At 42.7% G+C, this 14,857-nt stretch overlaps 6 protein-coding genes across 11 annotated transcripts in view; 3 read left to right on the top strand and 3 right to left on the bottom strand.

Annotated features, from left to right (window-relative positions):
• LOC108116403 (microtubule-associated protein Jupiter) overlaps positions 1 to 441 on the bottom strand; it is a 29,634-nt gene extending 29,193 nt beyond the window's left edge. For both annotated transcript variants that reach the window (XM_017228276.2, XM_017228278.2), the window contains exon 1: positions 240 to 441. In XM_017228276.2, the coding sequence (XP_017083765.1) occupies positions 240 to 283 (44 nt within the window). In that variant the 5' untranslated portion in view covers positions 284 to 441. The remainder of the gene's footprint in view (positions 1 to 239) is intronic.
• A 400-nt stretch (positions 442 to 841) lies between these two features.
• Positions 842 to 5,819, top strand: LOC108116450 (zinc finger and SCAN domain-containing protein 2). The gene is made up of 10 exons (XM_017228363.2): positions 842 to 1,082; positions 1,145 to 1,899; positions 1,976 to 2,221; positions 2,278 to 2,392; positions 4,226 to 4,393; positions 4,452 to 4,577; positions 4,651 to 5,159; positions 5,223 to 5,357; positions 5,415 to 5,525; positions 5,586 to 5,819. Exons 1-10 carry the CDS (start codon positions 942 to 944, stop codon positions 5,713 to 5,715), a joined length of 2,436 nt encoding a protein of 811 aa, XP_017083852.2. The 5' UTR covers positions 842 to 941; the 3' UTR covers positions 5,716 to 5,819.
• LOC108116451 (zinc finger protein 420) lies at positions 2,380 to 4,174 on the bottom strand. Its single transcript, XM_017228365.2, has 4 exons — positions 3,759 to 4,174; positions 3,070 to 3,707; positions 2,874 to 3,008; positions 2,380 to 2,725 (listed from the first exon to the last, which is right to left on the bottom strand). Exons 1-4 carry the CDS (start codon positions 3,885 to 3,887, stop codon positions 2,497 to 2,499), a joined length of 1,131 nt encoding a protein of 376 aa, XP_017083854.1. The 5' UTR covers positions 3,888 to 4,174; the 3' UTR covers positions 2,380 to 2,496.
• Positions 5,820 to 6,106: 287 nt separating the features above from the next.
• On the bottom strand, positions 6,107 to 7,903 carry LOC108116452 (transcription factor Ouib). 5 transcript variants are annotated; one of them, XR_001772839.2, is made up of 6 exons: positions 7,839 to 7,903; positions 7,512 to 7,774; positions 7,049 to 7,455; positions 6,888 to 6,982; positions 6,570 to 6,672; positions 6,107 to 6,232 (listed from the first exon to the last, which is right to left on the bottom strand). XR_001772839.2 is itself a non-coding variant. In XM_017228366.2 (6 exons), the coding sequence occupies exons 2-6, from the start codon at positions 7,620 to 7,622 to the stop codon at positions 6,149 to 6,151; spliced, it is 951 nt and encodes a 316-aa protein (XP_017083855.1). In that variant the 5' UTR covers positions 7,623 to 7,774; positions 7,839 to 7,900; the 3' UTR covers positions 6,107 to 6,148. The 5 variants fall into 5 exon arrangements, 3 of the variants coding, with proteins under 3 accessions (XP_017083855.1, XP_017083856.1, XP_017083858.1); XR_001772838.2 differs by having other exon boundaries at positions 6,796 to 6,982; positions 7,839 to 7,902; XM_017228366.2 differs by having other exon boundaries at positions 6,737 to 6,982; positions 7,839 to 7,900.
• Positions 7,904 to 7,933: 30 nt separating this feature from the next.
• Positions 7,934 to 9,488, top strand: LOC108116449 (transcription factor Ouib). The gene is made up of 4 exons (XM_017228362.2): positions 7,934 to 8,152; positions 8,209 to 9,089; positions 9,164 to 9,274; positions 9,331 to 9,488. The coding sequence occupies exons 1-4, from the start codon at positions 8,036 to 8,038 to the stop codon at positions 9,443 to 9,445; spliced, it is 1,224 nt and encodes a 407-aa protein (XP_017083851.2). The 5' UTR covers positions 7,934 to 8,035; the 3' UTR covers positions 9,446 to 9,488.
• A 332-nt stretch (positions 9,489 to 9,820) lies between these two features.
• LOC108116382 (nuclear pore complex protein DDB_G0274915) lies at positions 9,821 to 14,504 on the top strand. Its single transcript, XM_017228237.2, has 4 exons — positions 9,821 to 10,049; positions 10,116 to 10,283; positions 10,460 to 10,877; positions 10,941 to 14,504. The coding sequence occupies exons 1-4, from the start codon at positions 9,976 to 9,978 to the stop codon at positions 14,166 to 14,168; spliced, it is 3,888 nt and encodes a 1,295-aa protein (XP_017083726.1). The 5' UTR covers positions 9,821 to 9,975; the 3' UTR covers positions 14,169 to 14,504.
• Positions 14,505 to 14,857: the final 353 nt, after the last annotated feature.

Raw genomic sequence — 14,857 nt, 5'->3', positions numbered from 1 at the left:
AAAGCGAATAAGGAGAAGGAATTCGGAACGGAAATGGGGAATAGAATTAATGAAGGAAGCACACAAAAAGCAACGGAACGATAAAAATAAGGAAGCAGCGGAGAACGGCACTCAATGTTGTTTTTGCAAATCTGCAAATCCTACCAATACCACTAGCAATGGCCCCCCACACACACACACACGTTTAGATTATTTCAAAAATGCCGGCAACTGTTTGAATTTCCTTTAGAGTTACTTACTTGGTGCTTGCCTGATTATCGGTACAATCAAAGTTGGAGATCATCTTGCTGTTTTATACGTGAATTGACGCTTAGTAACAATTAAATGGAAACTGGCACACACGCAACAAAGTGAAACACACAAAATGCAAGTGAAAATGCACACAGAGAGAGCAGATACCGCGGCACGTTCGTACAGTTCGAAAGCAGAAATTAGTGTGGCTGTCATGGAGCCGCTTTTGGGTTAAGCCGGCTCATATGATATTATCTAAAAAATACCACAACTGTGGAACAAAATAGAAAGACCATATTTGAAAATCGGCAAATCGATTTATATCGACTTTTATCCGATATTGTCAAAAGCTTGATCTACTTGACTTTCTACACAAGTGCTTTCCCTGTATTCCGCCGTTGTCGCTTTAGTCTTTCTTATTTTAAACGTTGGAGGTTTTGTGTTAAATTAAGGTTAAAAATGTTGACATCGTTTTTGTAACAGCTCTGTTAAAAATGATGAGAGGTTTAAAATTTCTGAGAGAGAACGGCTGTACTATAATCATATGGTCAAAATATCCAGTATTTTAAACGGTATTTTATTGCCACCACAACAGGTATATTTTGACACATCAATTGCGGTTACACAGCGTAGGTCCCAGTTATTGTTTACAACAGATTAAATTAAGGAATCGTAAATATTCAACCTCTTTTTGCCAACTGCTAGACAGGATGAGTGTGCCGGCGGTGCTGATGAAGTGCCGGATCTGCTTAGCCGATTCCGAAGAGGGGACAATGAGTTCTCTGTTTAAGGATGCGGCTGAAGGTGAAGCCCCCCTAAACGAGAAATTGGAGTTCTGTTGCGGTATAAAGGTAGGCGGAATTTGACAGAAGAGTTATACATATATCACATTATACTACTCAAATAATCTTAGGTTCGGGAATCCCTCAATATGCCAGGAAAGACCTGTAGCAGCTGCAATGAGTTCGTGCAAATGTGGTTCAACTTTCGCCAGATGTGTCTAAATTCTCAGGTTTACTGGGAAACCAGTTGTCCAGAGTCGGAGAGACCTGAGGAAATGGCGGAGGCCAGCGATGGCGACTATATGGAGTATATATATGCAAAACTACAGCTCAACCTGGGCCAAGAAAACAGCTACCCGGAGGAGATTAACAAATCAGAGGAGGAGGACGAGGAGCTGAATGATCAATTACAGGATGAACTTGATGTCAACGGGTTTATCATAAATGACCCAATTGTAGAGGAAGATCAGCCTATTAAGGAAAGTCCTGAGCATATGCTGATATCCCATCTGGACTCATATGACCCAGAAATGGAAGAGATTATCCAAGACAAGGAGACCGTCGAAGATTTATCATTTCTAAGCGACGAGTACTATGAGATCGACTATAAGGAGGAGGATTTACACGAAGACCACTACGTGTCTCGCAGCCCTTCGCCGAACCCAAGCTCCAAACAAAATAAGCGGAAGCCAGGAAGACCTCGCAAGTCAGATAGCGAACTTAAGTTCAAACGCAAGGATAACAACACCAAGGAAAAGGCATCAAAGTCTAAAAGCAAGGACGATGACAAGTTTATGTGCACTTTGTGTGGAAACGTTTATTACAAGAAATCCGTTTTCACCACCCACATGTTGACCCATGCGGAATATAAGCCGCACCAGTGCGAGTAAGTAAATTGGGTTATCTAAGGAGTGAAAAAATAAGTTTTCGACTTTTTAACATTCTTTTAAATTGATTTGCAGAATTTGCCACAAATCCTTTCGACAAATGGGCGAACTGCGAGCTCACATCCGTCGTCATACAGGTGAGCGACCCTATAAGTGTATGTACTGCGAGCGGCACTTCTACGATCGAAGCGAACGGGTTCGCCACGAGCGAGTTCACACCAATACGCGTCCTTATGCCTGCCAGGAGTGCGGCAAGACCTTTACGCACACAGCTACACTTAAGAATCACATGCTGGCGCATTCCGGCGAAAAGAATTACAAGTACAACAAACTTTCCTTCCAAAATGCTTCCCATTCTAACGATCTTTGTTTTTCAGTTGTGACATATGCTCAAAATCATTTACCCTGCTACACCAGCTGAAAGCCCACCTGCAGACGTTCACCCACCGTAATAAATTAGAGCAAGCCATTCCCACATCTGCAGACTTCATTCAAAGCTAATGTAATATTTAATTTAAGTTAGTTACAAGTACTTCGCTAGTTAATGAGACAAAGAAAATCCAAGTTTGTTATAAATTATCACTTGTCTTTATTAGCTATTCCATGAGTTCGCTGTACTCTTTAGCTAGCGACACACCCAAGAGGTGAGCATCCGTTTTCTCGTGCGCCGTAAGCTGGTGTTTCAGACGGAAAGCCTTATTGCAGGTTACGCACTTGTGTGGCTTTTCAGACGAATGCAGAAGGTAGTGGGCCTTACGAGAGGTGGACAGGGAAAAGGTTTTACCACAAATTTTGCAAGCGTATGGTTTTTCATTCGTGTGCATACTGGAATAGCAGAATCACAGTAAACAAAATTAGCAAATTATACGACATAACCGGATTTCGGGTTTCCATTTGATTATAATTAACCAAATTAAAATTATTCAAATCCTATGATTATTGTTAAAGCTTAAAAGAAGGAATATCTTTATACCGTTCGTGCTTGCGATGAGTGCTGGAATCGGCAAATCGCCTAACGCAGTAGGAACAATGATACGGTTTTTCGCCCGTGTGGATCCGCATATGTGTTTTAAGGTTGCAGGCGGCTTTAAATGACTTTTGACAAACCCTAAAACAAAAAACTTGTTGGTTAATCCTTTTAATATTGGACTATACAGGGAAATACTTACTCGCACTCGTGAATCTTTTCTGTTCGATGCACCTTCATATGTACAGTTAGTTGACACATGCGAGGATATGTGTTGCTACAGATACGGCATATAAACTTGTCCGGCACGCAAGCCACACCCAGATCTACCTCGTACTCGATGGCCGAATCAGACTTTTGGGATTCCTCACTAGTATATTGAATACTGTCTATAGTTACAGTGTCATCCTGGGATAAGATTTCCAAATCATTGTGATCGATAGACTCTTTTTTCAAAGAGCTGATGGAGTAGTCTTCATTAATAGTGATGATTTCGTTTTTAGCATTAACATCCAAATCAAAATCGTTTGACTCCTCTTCTGTTGCTTTGTCTTTCGATTTCGGTGATTCTACTTGGCCCTCGTCAGTCTTAAAAATTGAAGATTTCTCTTCGTTGAGTCTCGCTGAAATGTTTTGCTTCCTGGCACGCTTCCTCGGTCCAGATGGTTGATCCTTTATTTCCAGGGTATGCAAAGCAACTGCTGAGGACATTGTCTGGCGGACGAGATCCCTCAAGTAATCGTCAGATTGTTTGCACTCACTGAGGAATCGATCTACATCCTCTAGCCTCTCAACACAGTCTGAGCAAATCTGATCCGGCAATCCATCGTGCGGTTCCACCTGTAAGGAAATATTATTAATTGTTTAAAAACCAAATATAAACGAACTCACAACTACTCCAGCATATAGGACCAATAGGTTCTGGGCCCCGGATTCAAAAAGCGGCTGGAACGCGGATCCGGCTTCGGTTTCTTTTTGGCGACAAGTGCGGCACATTTTCCACTTTATGCTGATTTCCATTGTTAGTATTGCATTTGCGTTAAAAACCAATTCAAAACACAGAACAATGCACTTAGAATATATAACAGGGTTGTCAGCTTCGCAATAATAGTATCGATATCGGCATCAGTAAAGACTATCGGAAAAACTATTTTTTTGTACTTTTATTTTATTGTGTTATTTTTTGTAAAATATATTCAATTGTTATTTATACTCAGTTATAAATGTTTTTATTCATTGAACATTTATATTGTTAATAAAGCATTGCACAAATTTATTTAAATGTCACCCATCAATATTTCGATAAAAATGTCGATAGCCATATGTAAAAAGACAAGACGCTTGTTTATTTCTGATTTGCAAACATACGGACGGCCAGGACGAACGAAATCATGCCCGAGTATATGTTGTGTAGGATCTGTTTAACAGAAGACATTAACCCTGATGCGATGGCGCCGCTGTTCGATGAAGACGACGCCCAGTGTCGGGAGCTGGTGCGAAAGATTGAGGAAGTGGGCAGCATTAAGGTACATGTGATGCACCTGTGACCCAAACACCGCGGCTAATCCCGCTTTAATTTTCCAGTTAGTGCCGCTGCAGAACATTCCTAGCATGCTGTGCTACAGCTGCGTGGAACGGCTGACTAGTGCTCACAAGTTTCGGGAGCTTTGCCAGGAGAGCGAGCGGACATTTGCCACCAATGTTGTCAAGGTATGTGAGGCAATTTATAGCAACCAAATTAAACTAATTGTGAGTTTTTTCCCTTGTCCCCGTAAAATGCCAGGCCGAGATGAAGTCCGAACCAACGGACGAGGTGCCACACATAGTGTCGGACCACATCGAGTACATCTATGAGTCGGGTAACGATTTCATCGATGGCGTGGAAGAGGACATCGAAATGGAGAATATGATGGAAGAGCGTCTGGAGGATGGTGTTGCGGAAACGACCCAAGCCTACGAGATCAACACAGTGGAAGACGAATTGGACGAGAACGACCTGTTGGTGCCGAATAGCACCGATAGCGACTACCAGCCTAGCGAACGCTGCCGAAAGCCCAAGGTACGGAAAACGAGGATGAGTAAACGTGGACGGGGTCGACCTCGTGGCTCTGGCTCTGGACGTCCACGCAGTCTCAGCCAGGATCGACCGTCTGTTCAATCGAATTGCAAGTCTTCACCCGAAGAGTCCTCGACAAACATCATGTGTGAGATTTGTGGCAATATTTACGCTAAGCGGGCGGCTCTTAATATTCATATGCGCCGTCACATGGCCGATAAACCATTTGAATGCGAGTGAGTATAAAAATCTTTATATAAATGCATAGTAATAACTAAGAAATTGGTAATCCAATACAGAATTTGCGGTAAAACCTTTGCGGGTCCATCTGAGCTCAATCGCCATATCCGAGTACATACGGGAGAAAAGCCATTTACGTGTAAATATTGCAATCGCTCCTTTGCGGATCGCAGTTCTAACATTCGTCATGAAAGGTAAGTATCTCCTCCTAGTCTAGACTACAATAATAACTTAAACTGTTTACCTTGCAGAACCCACACGAACGAACGACCCTTCAGTTGTTCCACCTGCGGCAAGGCATTCTCATACTCCAATGTGCTAAAAAACCACATGCTTACCCACACAGGCGAAAAACCCTTCCTGTAGGTTACACCCCGTCTTGAGATAGTTTGCATATTCTATAGATTTTATTGCATTTTCAGTTGTCGACCGTGCAATAAGACCTTCTCCCGCAAGCACCAGCTTGATCAGCATATCGGCACGATGACCCACCAACAGACCGTTAGGAACCATCAGAACAATGAATCGACGCGGCACTCAGAGATCTACTAGTCCCAAATGTGGCAATTTAAATTTTCATAGATAATTGTATATTTAAATATAAATAGATATTGTATAATAAATAGAGTACAAATGATCCGAGCCGGATGTGTAAAAAATGTTCAACTCAAAGTTTTATCAGTTTTATTCGAATATTATTGGTAAACAGTAAAACAGAAAAAAACTTCGTTTTAAGGTGGTTAAGGTATTTAATAGGTTATAGTTCACATTTTGTTGTTTAAAGTACACACTTAATCGGGTAAGCTAAAATATTTATTTGTGCGTTTTAAAAAGCAGCAATAAATAGTGATGCGTATATATTTGTTGTATTAAAAGCTGAGTTTGGTTGTATGCTTTTTATAAGATTAATTATTATTTAGTGAGTATTGATAATGGCACTAGATTAAGTATTTAAGTACCCTGTATTTTTTATGTTAGTTTTGTTCTATTTATACTCAATTGTGACAATTTGTATAAGGCTGGATGTCTTCAGTTCTTTTTGGTTTCGTTGCTCGTTTTCTTTTGGAAGCTAGAAATTGATACAAAATTAATTATTTTCAATATCAATAAATGTTTTGAACATAGGAATGACTCTGCATTTGATATGTTATCAAAGTTGACGTTCTTTGCTTTCTCAACAAATGACTCGCTTCTGGCTATTGGTGGAAGGCTGGATGGATTTAGTTCATTTGGTTTGATTGCTCATTTTGTTTTAGAAGCTAGAAGTTGACTGTTTCTAACATCAATAGATGCGATATACAAATAGCTTATAAATGGAATTGGATTAAGTATACACTTGTTGGTTAATATCAATGTAATGTTATGTTTTAGAACTTATATTATATTATTATTGGCTGAAAAGCTACCTGAGCTGTCGTTTCCCGCTCTGCGTTCTTTTTATGAATACTGGTAGACAAGTGAATTTTCAAATGCGAGATCCGCTGAAAATGTTTCTTACAAACATTGCAACTAAAAAATGAAAGGAAATACATTTTGAAAAAAGCTTAGAGTTGGCCAAAGTCAAAATGCCCACTAGTGCTTCCGTTCGATGTTATGGACCGTCTTGTGCTTGCTGAGACATCCCGAACTTACAAAGGTCTTCTCGCAAATCTCGCATTGGAAACGTCGATCGTTCTGGTGGCGTCTTTGGTGCTCCTGACGAGAACTTGCATCGGAGAACTTACGTGGGCAGTAGATACAACCGTAAGGCTTCTCGCCAGTGTGGCAACGGTTATGGCGCGTTAGTTCCTTTTGTGTCACAAAACTTTTTCCGCATTCCCTAAACAATAAAGGATGGTACATTAAGAGCATTAGTTCTTGTTAAAAGACTTTAAAAACTCAATACCCAAAACCGCAGTGAAAATTCTTGATGCCCGCGTGCCGGATCATGTGCTCCCGAAAGTTTGTCTTGATGTTAATGGACTTTCCACACTCTTTGCAGACAAATGGGCCAATATTTCCAATTGGTTTTGGACTCTTTGAACTTGTGGGTGTGGGGACCTCTTCGGGAGTCCTTGGAAGACCGTTGACGTCAGGTGTCAAAAAAGACTCCTCTAATTCAAGCTCAATTTGTCCATCATCAATATCGTCATGCCCAACTGGTACTTTTATGCAATCCTTGTTGGGGGACTCAATCCTCTCCAGATTTTGTTTCTCAGAAATGATGCAGCGCTGGCGGAATTTAATGGCTACCTCTAAATCGCCTAAGCAAACCTTACACATTTGGTTTGAAATTTCTTTCTTGCTACTTAGCTGCAAAATATGAATTAAAAAGTAAGATCCATGATAAGACTATTTTTGGGCCTTACCTCGACTCCGGTAATGGAAAGAATTTGACGAATCAGATGTCGATTTTCTGGGTCAAAAAGGTTAACTGGAGCGTCAATTCCAGAGCAAATGCGGCAACTTAATATTCGCATCTTCGCTTTTTGATATTTTAAAAACAAATATTTATTGTTTACTTCTTTAAGTCGTGTGTAAAAGCGGTACAAGTGCGGCGGTCACTCTAAATTCGGAAACATACCAACGGTACAAAGCTTTTGCAGAAGAGGCTAACATTTTATTTATACCACTATATTAAAACATATAAAATGGATCATTTTAAATTCTTTTTATCATAAAAGGCATAAAGTTACCTAAAGTTATACTGCAGGTTGAAACCCCCGCAACACAGCTATGTTCATTCCACAGTTATCGAAACCGCCGATAACAAACAATCAGCTGTTGCTGATTCCTTTACATATGTTGCTGATGCGCTTGCAAAACAATAAATTGTTTATAGGTTGTTTGAATTTTAATCAGACCTAAATTTGGTTCATTCTTATTTGGCATTATGACGCTTCAGTGCCGGACCTGTGCAAGCGTCATCTATAATACAAAAGCCAGGAATCTCTTTCACATCGAGAACGCAAAGATGCTGCTAAACATAAGTCTTATTACTGGTGCCATGGTAATATGGTGTTAACATTTTTTTTATATATTGTTTAATATATTTTGTAATTTCAGCTCCGAAATGATCCAAAGCTACCTAGTTGCATATGTGCGTGTTGTATGCTCGACTTGAACCAGGCGATTGTGTTCAGAGAACGGTGCATCCAAACACAGCAGAATCTCGTACAGCAACGGATGACCTCGGAAAATGAAGGTCAAGATCTCGGCACAGACTGTGAGGACGAAGAGGATGTTGGAGTTAAAGAAGACGCTGAGGTGGTCCAGATGGCCTTACCTGATGAGTTGGAGGATTCGTTCCAGGAAGAAGATGAATACTTTGAAGAATATCCAGATATCGAAGGAGAGGAGGGGATGAGTCATGTTGAAGTAGGTGAGGAGGTGGCTCAAGATGCTGACTCTCTCATATCAAGTCTCCAGAAAGAATTTGAAAGCATTTACAGCGACGAAAGTACCACGGACAACAATATATTTGTTGAGAACCAAAAAAATATCTACTACAATGAGCTTGAGGATGAGAGTTGCGGATCCTCACCAGGATCGCCGCAGCCCGCATTGAAGCAAAAACGAAGACAGCCGAGAGAAAATAGTGTCATATCGGAGACAACACACACAAAACCCAAGAGAAAGAAACAGTACGTTACTTGGAAAAACATGACTGAGGAGCAAATGGTGGAACGAAAGCGACAGCAGCGGAAACGCGACTGTGTTTGCGAACAGTGCGGCCGGCATTTCACCGATCCAAGCAATTTCAAACTGCACATGTTGCGACACACGGGCATGAAGAATTTTGCCTGCCCGGAGTGCGGAAAGCGGTTTTACACCGACCATCTCATGTCCCTGCATCAGCGGATTGTTCACCGAGGAGAAAAACCTTACTCCTGTCGGTACTGCTCCAAGTCCTTCCACAACAGCACCACCCGAGTCATCCATGAAAGGTAGGCTTTAGCGTTTAGCAAATGAATAAATTAATATTTTTTTGTTATAATGCTATAACAACGAATTTTTTTAGGGTGCATACCAATGCCAAACCATACACCTGTCACCATTGCGAGAAAAGCTTCAGCTCAACTTCTGGTCGAAAGCGGCACGAACTTATTCACACAGGTTTAAGGGCCTTTTCGTGCGTATTCTTTAGTTGGCTTGACGAAGAGAAATTTAATAAACTTTTATTTTCAGTTGCACAATATGCGAACAAACATTTCAACGCAACACCCATCTCAAGGCCCATCTGAGATCAAGGTTTCACATTGTGAAAGCGAGAAATAATGGCGTACAACCGACATTAGAATGAATGCACTACAAAAATGTGTAATAAATATTAGTTCTTAAAAATATATACAAAATATTTTTTATTTTTGCAATTGTCTTACTTTGAATAGCGATAAGTGGCATTCCTTACCGCTAGAAATACGATATATTTGTCCTTGCAGCCCTGCCGATATGTTTTCAGTGTGGAAACACTGACAAGCCTCATTTTAAGCCTCATATTACTGCTCGGAAACATTTTAATTTTTTTTTTTTTTTTGAAACCATTAAAGGAATTCTGAATTTAAATTTAAGTGGAAATCAAATTTTTGTAGTTCATTTTAAATGTAATACTTTTTAAACTCTCAGGTATTTTTTACCATAGACCAGACACACTTTGGTATATTTTGGCGCTTTAAAAACGGTCACATACAGATATTGCATTTCTATTAAGACTTAATTTAACTAATCGGAGTTGCTCTCAGCAAAAATAAGGAATTTGCAGAAGACGCTAGAACGACGTTTGATTAGCCCCCTACAATTGTTTCCGGTTTCTGTTTGTTAACCCTAAGCATCATGGAGCGCCGTCGCTTTAACATGAGCAGCATGTCGCCCATGGCAGATTCCACGCGGATCGACGCGTCGTTGATGTGAGGAACCACCTGTCTGGTTGAATTTTAATCGATTGCTAATCAAATGTGCACTCTTTTTTTCAGAGGCCAACGACCGTCTGTTACCAATTTCCTGCGGGGACTGAGTCCCAAAGGGAGAAACACCACACTTAATAGCACCCGCACCCCGGAAAGGTCCCTGATGAACCAGACGGCCACATCCCCCAGCAGCATATCCCGACAAAAACTGAACCTCAGCCAGTTGGATCCTAGGTAAGACAAAGTAGTCTATGCACGCAAGTATATGCGTCCTTGAAGTTCAATTACACCATGTGGCGAAAATAAAGATTTTAAATTGGCGTTTTATTATGATTATATACTCGTATAAATTCAGTTCTCCTAGGGTCCCCATTATAAGAATTTATAAGACAAATTTCCTAATTTTACAGAACCTTTGCCGATGTACACAGCAGTGGACTGGCCTCCCGCATTGTGGCCTACCACGAGAGCAGCCTTGGAGGACGCAGTGGTCTGCAGCGCAGCATGTCCGCCAGCAATCTATACAACCCATTGACGCAGACGCGCAGGGCGCTAGCCTCCCCTCTTCCCTATAAATCGAAGGCGCCAACACTTTCGATGACCCAGATTGCACCACCAGAACGCAGCTTCTATTCTGGCAACACACTACCCAGCCTTCTGCGCTCCAACTCTCTGGCGGGGGTGGTGCACAAGACTACCGAGCAGGAACAGCTGTCGCGGGAGAATCGACCTATCCTACATCCGCCGCATCCGCAACATGAGAGCGAACCAACTAGAAGCGTTTTGGAGGAGCTCAAAGAGATCTCTCGGAAGCGCATCAACACTGGTGTAAGTTTAAGCCCGCCACTATCCTGTCAATGGGACAGCTTCTTAGGCTTCGCTTGTTTTCAGGATGCGCAGTCACCTCATGACTTCACGAAAAGGAGTTGTCAGCGTGGTGTGGACTTTGTTGATCATCACCGTCATCAACAGCATCTAAACCAGTTCCAACAGCAGCAAAATCAGTCATTTAAAAGACAACGAGAACTGACCGTATCGGTTCCACTCAGGCATCATTCTACATCTCTATCCGGGACTCCTCCTGCAATGCACATTCACACCAATGGCAGCATCTCCCCGACACAGTCGCCGGAGCAGGTGGCCAAACGGCCAAACTGCAGCTATAACAACGACATTGCCTCCTCTCTGAGCTCCAGTCGGCGTCACAGCAACAAACGAAAGCTTTTTGACATGCAGGAGAGCTTCCAGCGTAGCAAAAACGAAACACTAGCCAGTGGAAGCTCACCGGATAACTCTCCCGCTGAAAATGTGGCCAAAATACAACGTAAAGTAGATGCAGAATCTGTCAGTAGGACGATAAGCATGCCCATTCAATCTAAGCCGGCAGTTCCAGCATCCCGGACCATTTCAGCACCTCATTTGCAAAGCATAGACCACCGATCCATTGAGATTCCACCTGCAGTGGAAAAGCCAAAACTCACTCTCTTTAATGCACGACAATCCCGTACTGAGGAAGAGCAGCCGCGGCAAGATCTCAGCAGTCCAGATGTGGATGCTGGAGAATATGCCGGAATTCAGTTCGTAAAGCCAAAGCAGCAAAATTCCACTCTGGGCGTTAAGAACCCCAGCGTGGAACGCACGCACAAGACCAAACTTGCTATAATGCTGAGTGGATTAAAGGGCGAACTTTATCAAGGCGAACCAGACGAACTAGATGCTTCAGCACCGGCGCCTGCTCCAGAGATTCTTCCTTCTCCAATTAAACCAACAATAACGCCGATTATAACCACAACCACAACGACCGCGACAACTACCACCCCGACCATTTCAACTGCAGCTCCTATAAAGCCGGTAATACTAAATAACCAAGTGATTAAGCCTCCAGAAGTATCCACCACAAATACACAAAACCTAGGGTCTAAACATGTGTTTGGCAAGGATTCGACACCCGCTACCACGGAAGTAGTAGCAGCAAAAACCGCTGACAAAGTTATCGCAACACCATGTGAAAGCCCTGCTAAGTTCGATTTACCAGCCAAATCCGTAACACCTACCACAACCACCGTAACATCTCAACCATTGATCACTTTCGGCACACCGAAATCTACATCAGCCTCAACTCTGTCATTTGGAAATGTGACCACTACCACTAGCACTGCTACTAAGACTAGCACTAGTGTCACCACACCACAACCCATATTTTCGTTTGGACAACCGCCTGCCAATGGATCTACAGTAGGCGTTGCCTCGGGATTTAAACTGGTCAATACGACAACGACTGTAGCAGCGTGCACTAGCTCAGAAACGTCGGCCACATCAACACCAACGTTCGGAATGGCTACGCCAAAAACGGCTACTGTCACTCCTTCACCAAGTCCAGCGATTAGTTTCGGCACGCCGAATCCCGCACCTGTTAGCACTGCCACCAGCAAAAACCTTGCCACAGCAACAGTATCGCCATTTGGAGCAGCACCCTCAGCGGCCCCAGTATTTTCTTTTGGACAGTCGAGCAATGCAACTCCGGCTAACAGCGGAAATGAAGCAGGTACTGCCAATCCGACAGTATTTAGTTTTGGCGGCAGCACTGCTAAACCAGCTGAAGCAGCAAAAATACCGCCGCCTGGAAGTCAATCCCAACTCGCTGGCAACTCTTTTGGTGGCATATTCGGCCAACCCATGGCCACTAAGCCAGAGTCAACTAAGCCGGGCATCTTTGGAAATCCAAACAGCTTTGGAGGCGAATTGAAGAAAACAGCAGATGTGGCAACAACAACAGCAGCCGAACTGCCTAAACCATTCGGATTCTCAGCGACTACAACCACCGCCAGTGGAACGCCAGCAACCACGAATATCTTTACCTTTGGAGGTGCAAACCCTTCAAAGACTGCGGCACCAGCTCCAACAAGCCAAAGCAACGTTTTTGGTCAGAATGCTACAGCATCGACGCCCTTTGCCTTCGGAGGAGCATCAGCTCCTGTAGGAAACACGGGAAATAAAGATAACAAATCGGTTTTTGCTTTTGGAGGCGGAGACAATTCGACAGCCAAGCCCAGTGCTGTATTTAGCTTTGGTGGCACGGACAAGAGTGTCCCACCTGCCTTTGGCAGCGTAGCAACATCGATACCATCTGGAACATCTGCAACAACAACACCTTCGAATAATGGCTTTGGATTTAGTACACCACAGAAGTCAGCAACATCCATGTTTGGCCAAGCACCAGCTCAACAGATTTCGGCACCTGCTGTTGCAGCCACCAAACCATTTACATTTGGTGGCGGTAACCAACAGGCCCCTACACCTTCAGCTTCACCAGCTCCAGGAGGTTTCTCGTTTGCCGCAGTAGCAGCTAAAAATTCAGCGGAGCCCACAGGAACAAATGTATTTGTCACTCCCGCTAACGCCAGTAAGCCAGCGTTTAGCTTTGGAGGAAATACCGGTAACCAGGCAGGAGCAGTTTCACCCGCTGGTGGGTTCTCTTTCGCCTCAGCCACCAAAAAGGAAGAGCCTGCGACCACGAATATGTTTGGAAGCCCCAACACTGGAGTAGTTAAACCCAATTTTAGTTTTTCAAGCAACGTTCCAGCCGCACAATCAGTAACTTCTGCTCCGACACCAGGCTTTGGAGGATTTGGATCTCCGTCTTCATCATCAGCTGCGACAACTAATCCGAATAAACCCTTTGCATTTGGAGGAAGCACCGCCGCTCCCGCTCCCAGCCCCGCGCCCCTGGGAGGCAACCTGTTCGCCAATGCTGTATCTGCTAGCCAAAATCAACCGAAGCCCGCAGTATTTCCATTTGGAGGGGCTAAGAGCACTGCTAGCGCTACAGTCGGAAACGCACCATTTTCGTTTGGAGGAGCAACTGCCGGCGGTATCGCTTCGCCGCCTAGCAATCCGAGTATGAATACATCAAAACCATTTAACTTTGGTGGAGCTGGCGGAAATCCAGCACCCAATATCTTTGCAAGCCCAGCACCCGCCCCGACAGCTGGCAATCCGTCCGCAGCCTTTAACTTCGGCGGCGCCAGTCCAGCCCAGCAGACGAACGCCGGAAACATGTTTGCCCCACCACCGGACAGTCGACCCATACGTAAAGCCACTCGACGGCTACAGAAATAGGTCCGCTTTCCGATTTAATGTATAGATCATTATTGTAATGCTAGATGAATTGTTTCTGGGTATCCGGATTGTAATATAAGGTGGGATAATCGAAATACATTTGATTGGAAATTAGAATTAAAAAATTATAATTTAATAAAATTTTAAGGAATTCAAAAAAATAATTATGTTATTGAAATCAACATTAAACCTGTTAAAAAATATTTGTCATTCTTTGAACAAATTGTCCTCTGTTCGTTGGTATCAATCGCTAATTGCTTAATTCGTATAAAAAAGAAACGCAAAATCCATTTCATGCTTGTATTCTTTACTTTTATTAAAAGTTTTAGAACTCTCTGCCTTCATTTTTAATCACCTCGCTTAAGTTTTGTGTAATTGGTGCAAGTTTGTGTTGGATTCTTTAGGGGGTTCGCTAACGCATAGAACTTTCTGTTACATTATTGATTGATGTGTGTTTTAAAAAAATAATAACTTTAAAATTAATTAAATGTAAGTCATGTGGGGACGAGTGTATTTGTGTGAGGGGATGTGTGTGTTGGTGTATTAGGTGTGTTTTACATAAAATATACTAAAATTAAGTGTTAAAGCAAAGTGGCTGCCGCTTGACCGGAAATTAAAAGGCATAAATGTACAAGTTTCTTAGGTGAACACTAAAATAAGCATTAGGTATTAAGTAAATTACGGGGTAT

Source organism: Drosophila eugracilis, unplaced genomic scaffold, assembly GCF_018153835.1.
Source record: "Drosophila eugracilis isolate 14026-0451.02 unplaced genomic scaffold, ASM1815383v1 contig_367, whole genome shotgun sequence".
Lineage (NCBI taxonomy): Eukaryota > Metazoa > Arthropoda > Insecta > Diptera > Drosophilidae > Drosophila > Drosophila eugracilis.
The sequence above is the reverse complement of the archived record's forward strand: the minus strand, read 5'-3'. Positions and strand labels throughout refer to the sequence as shown.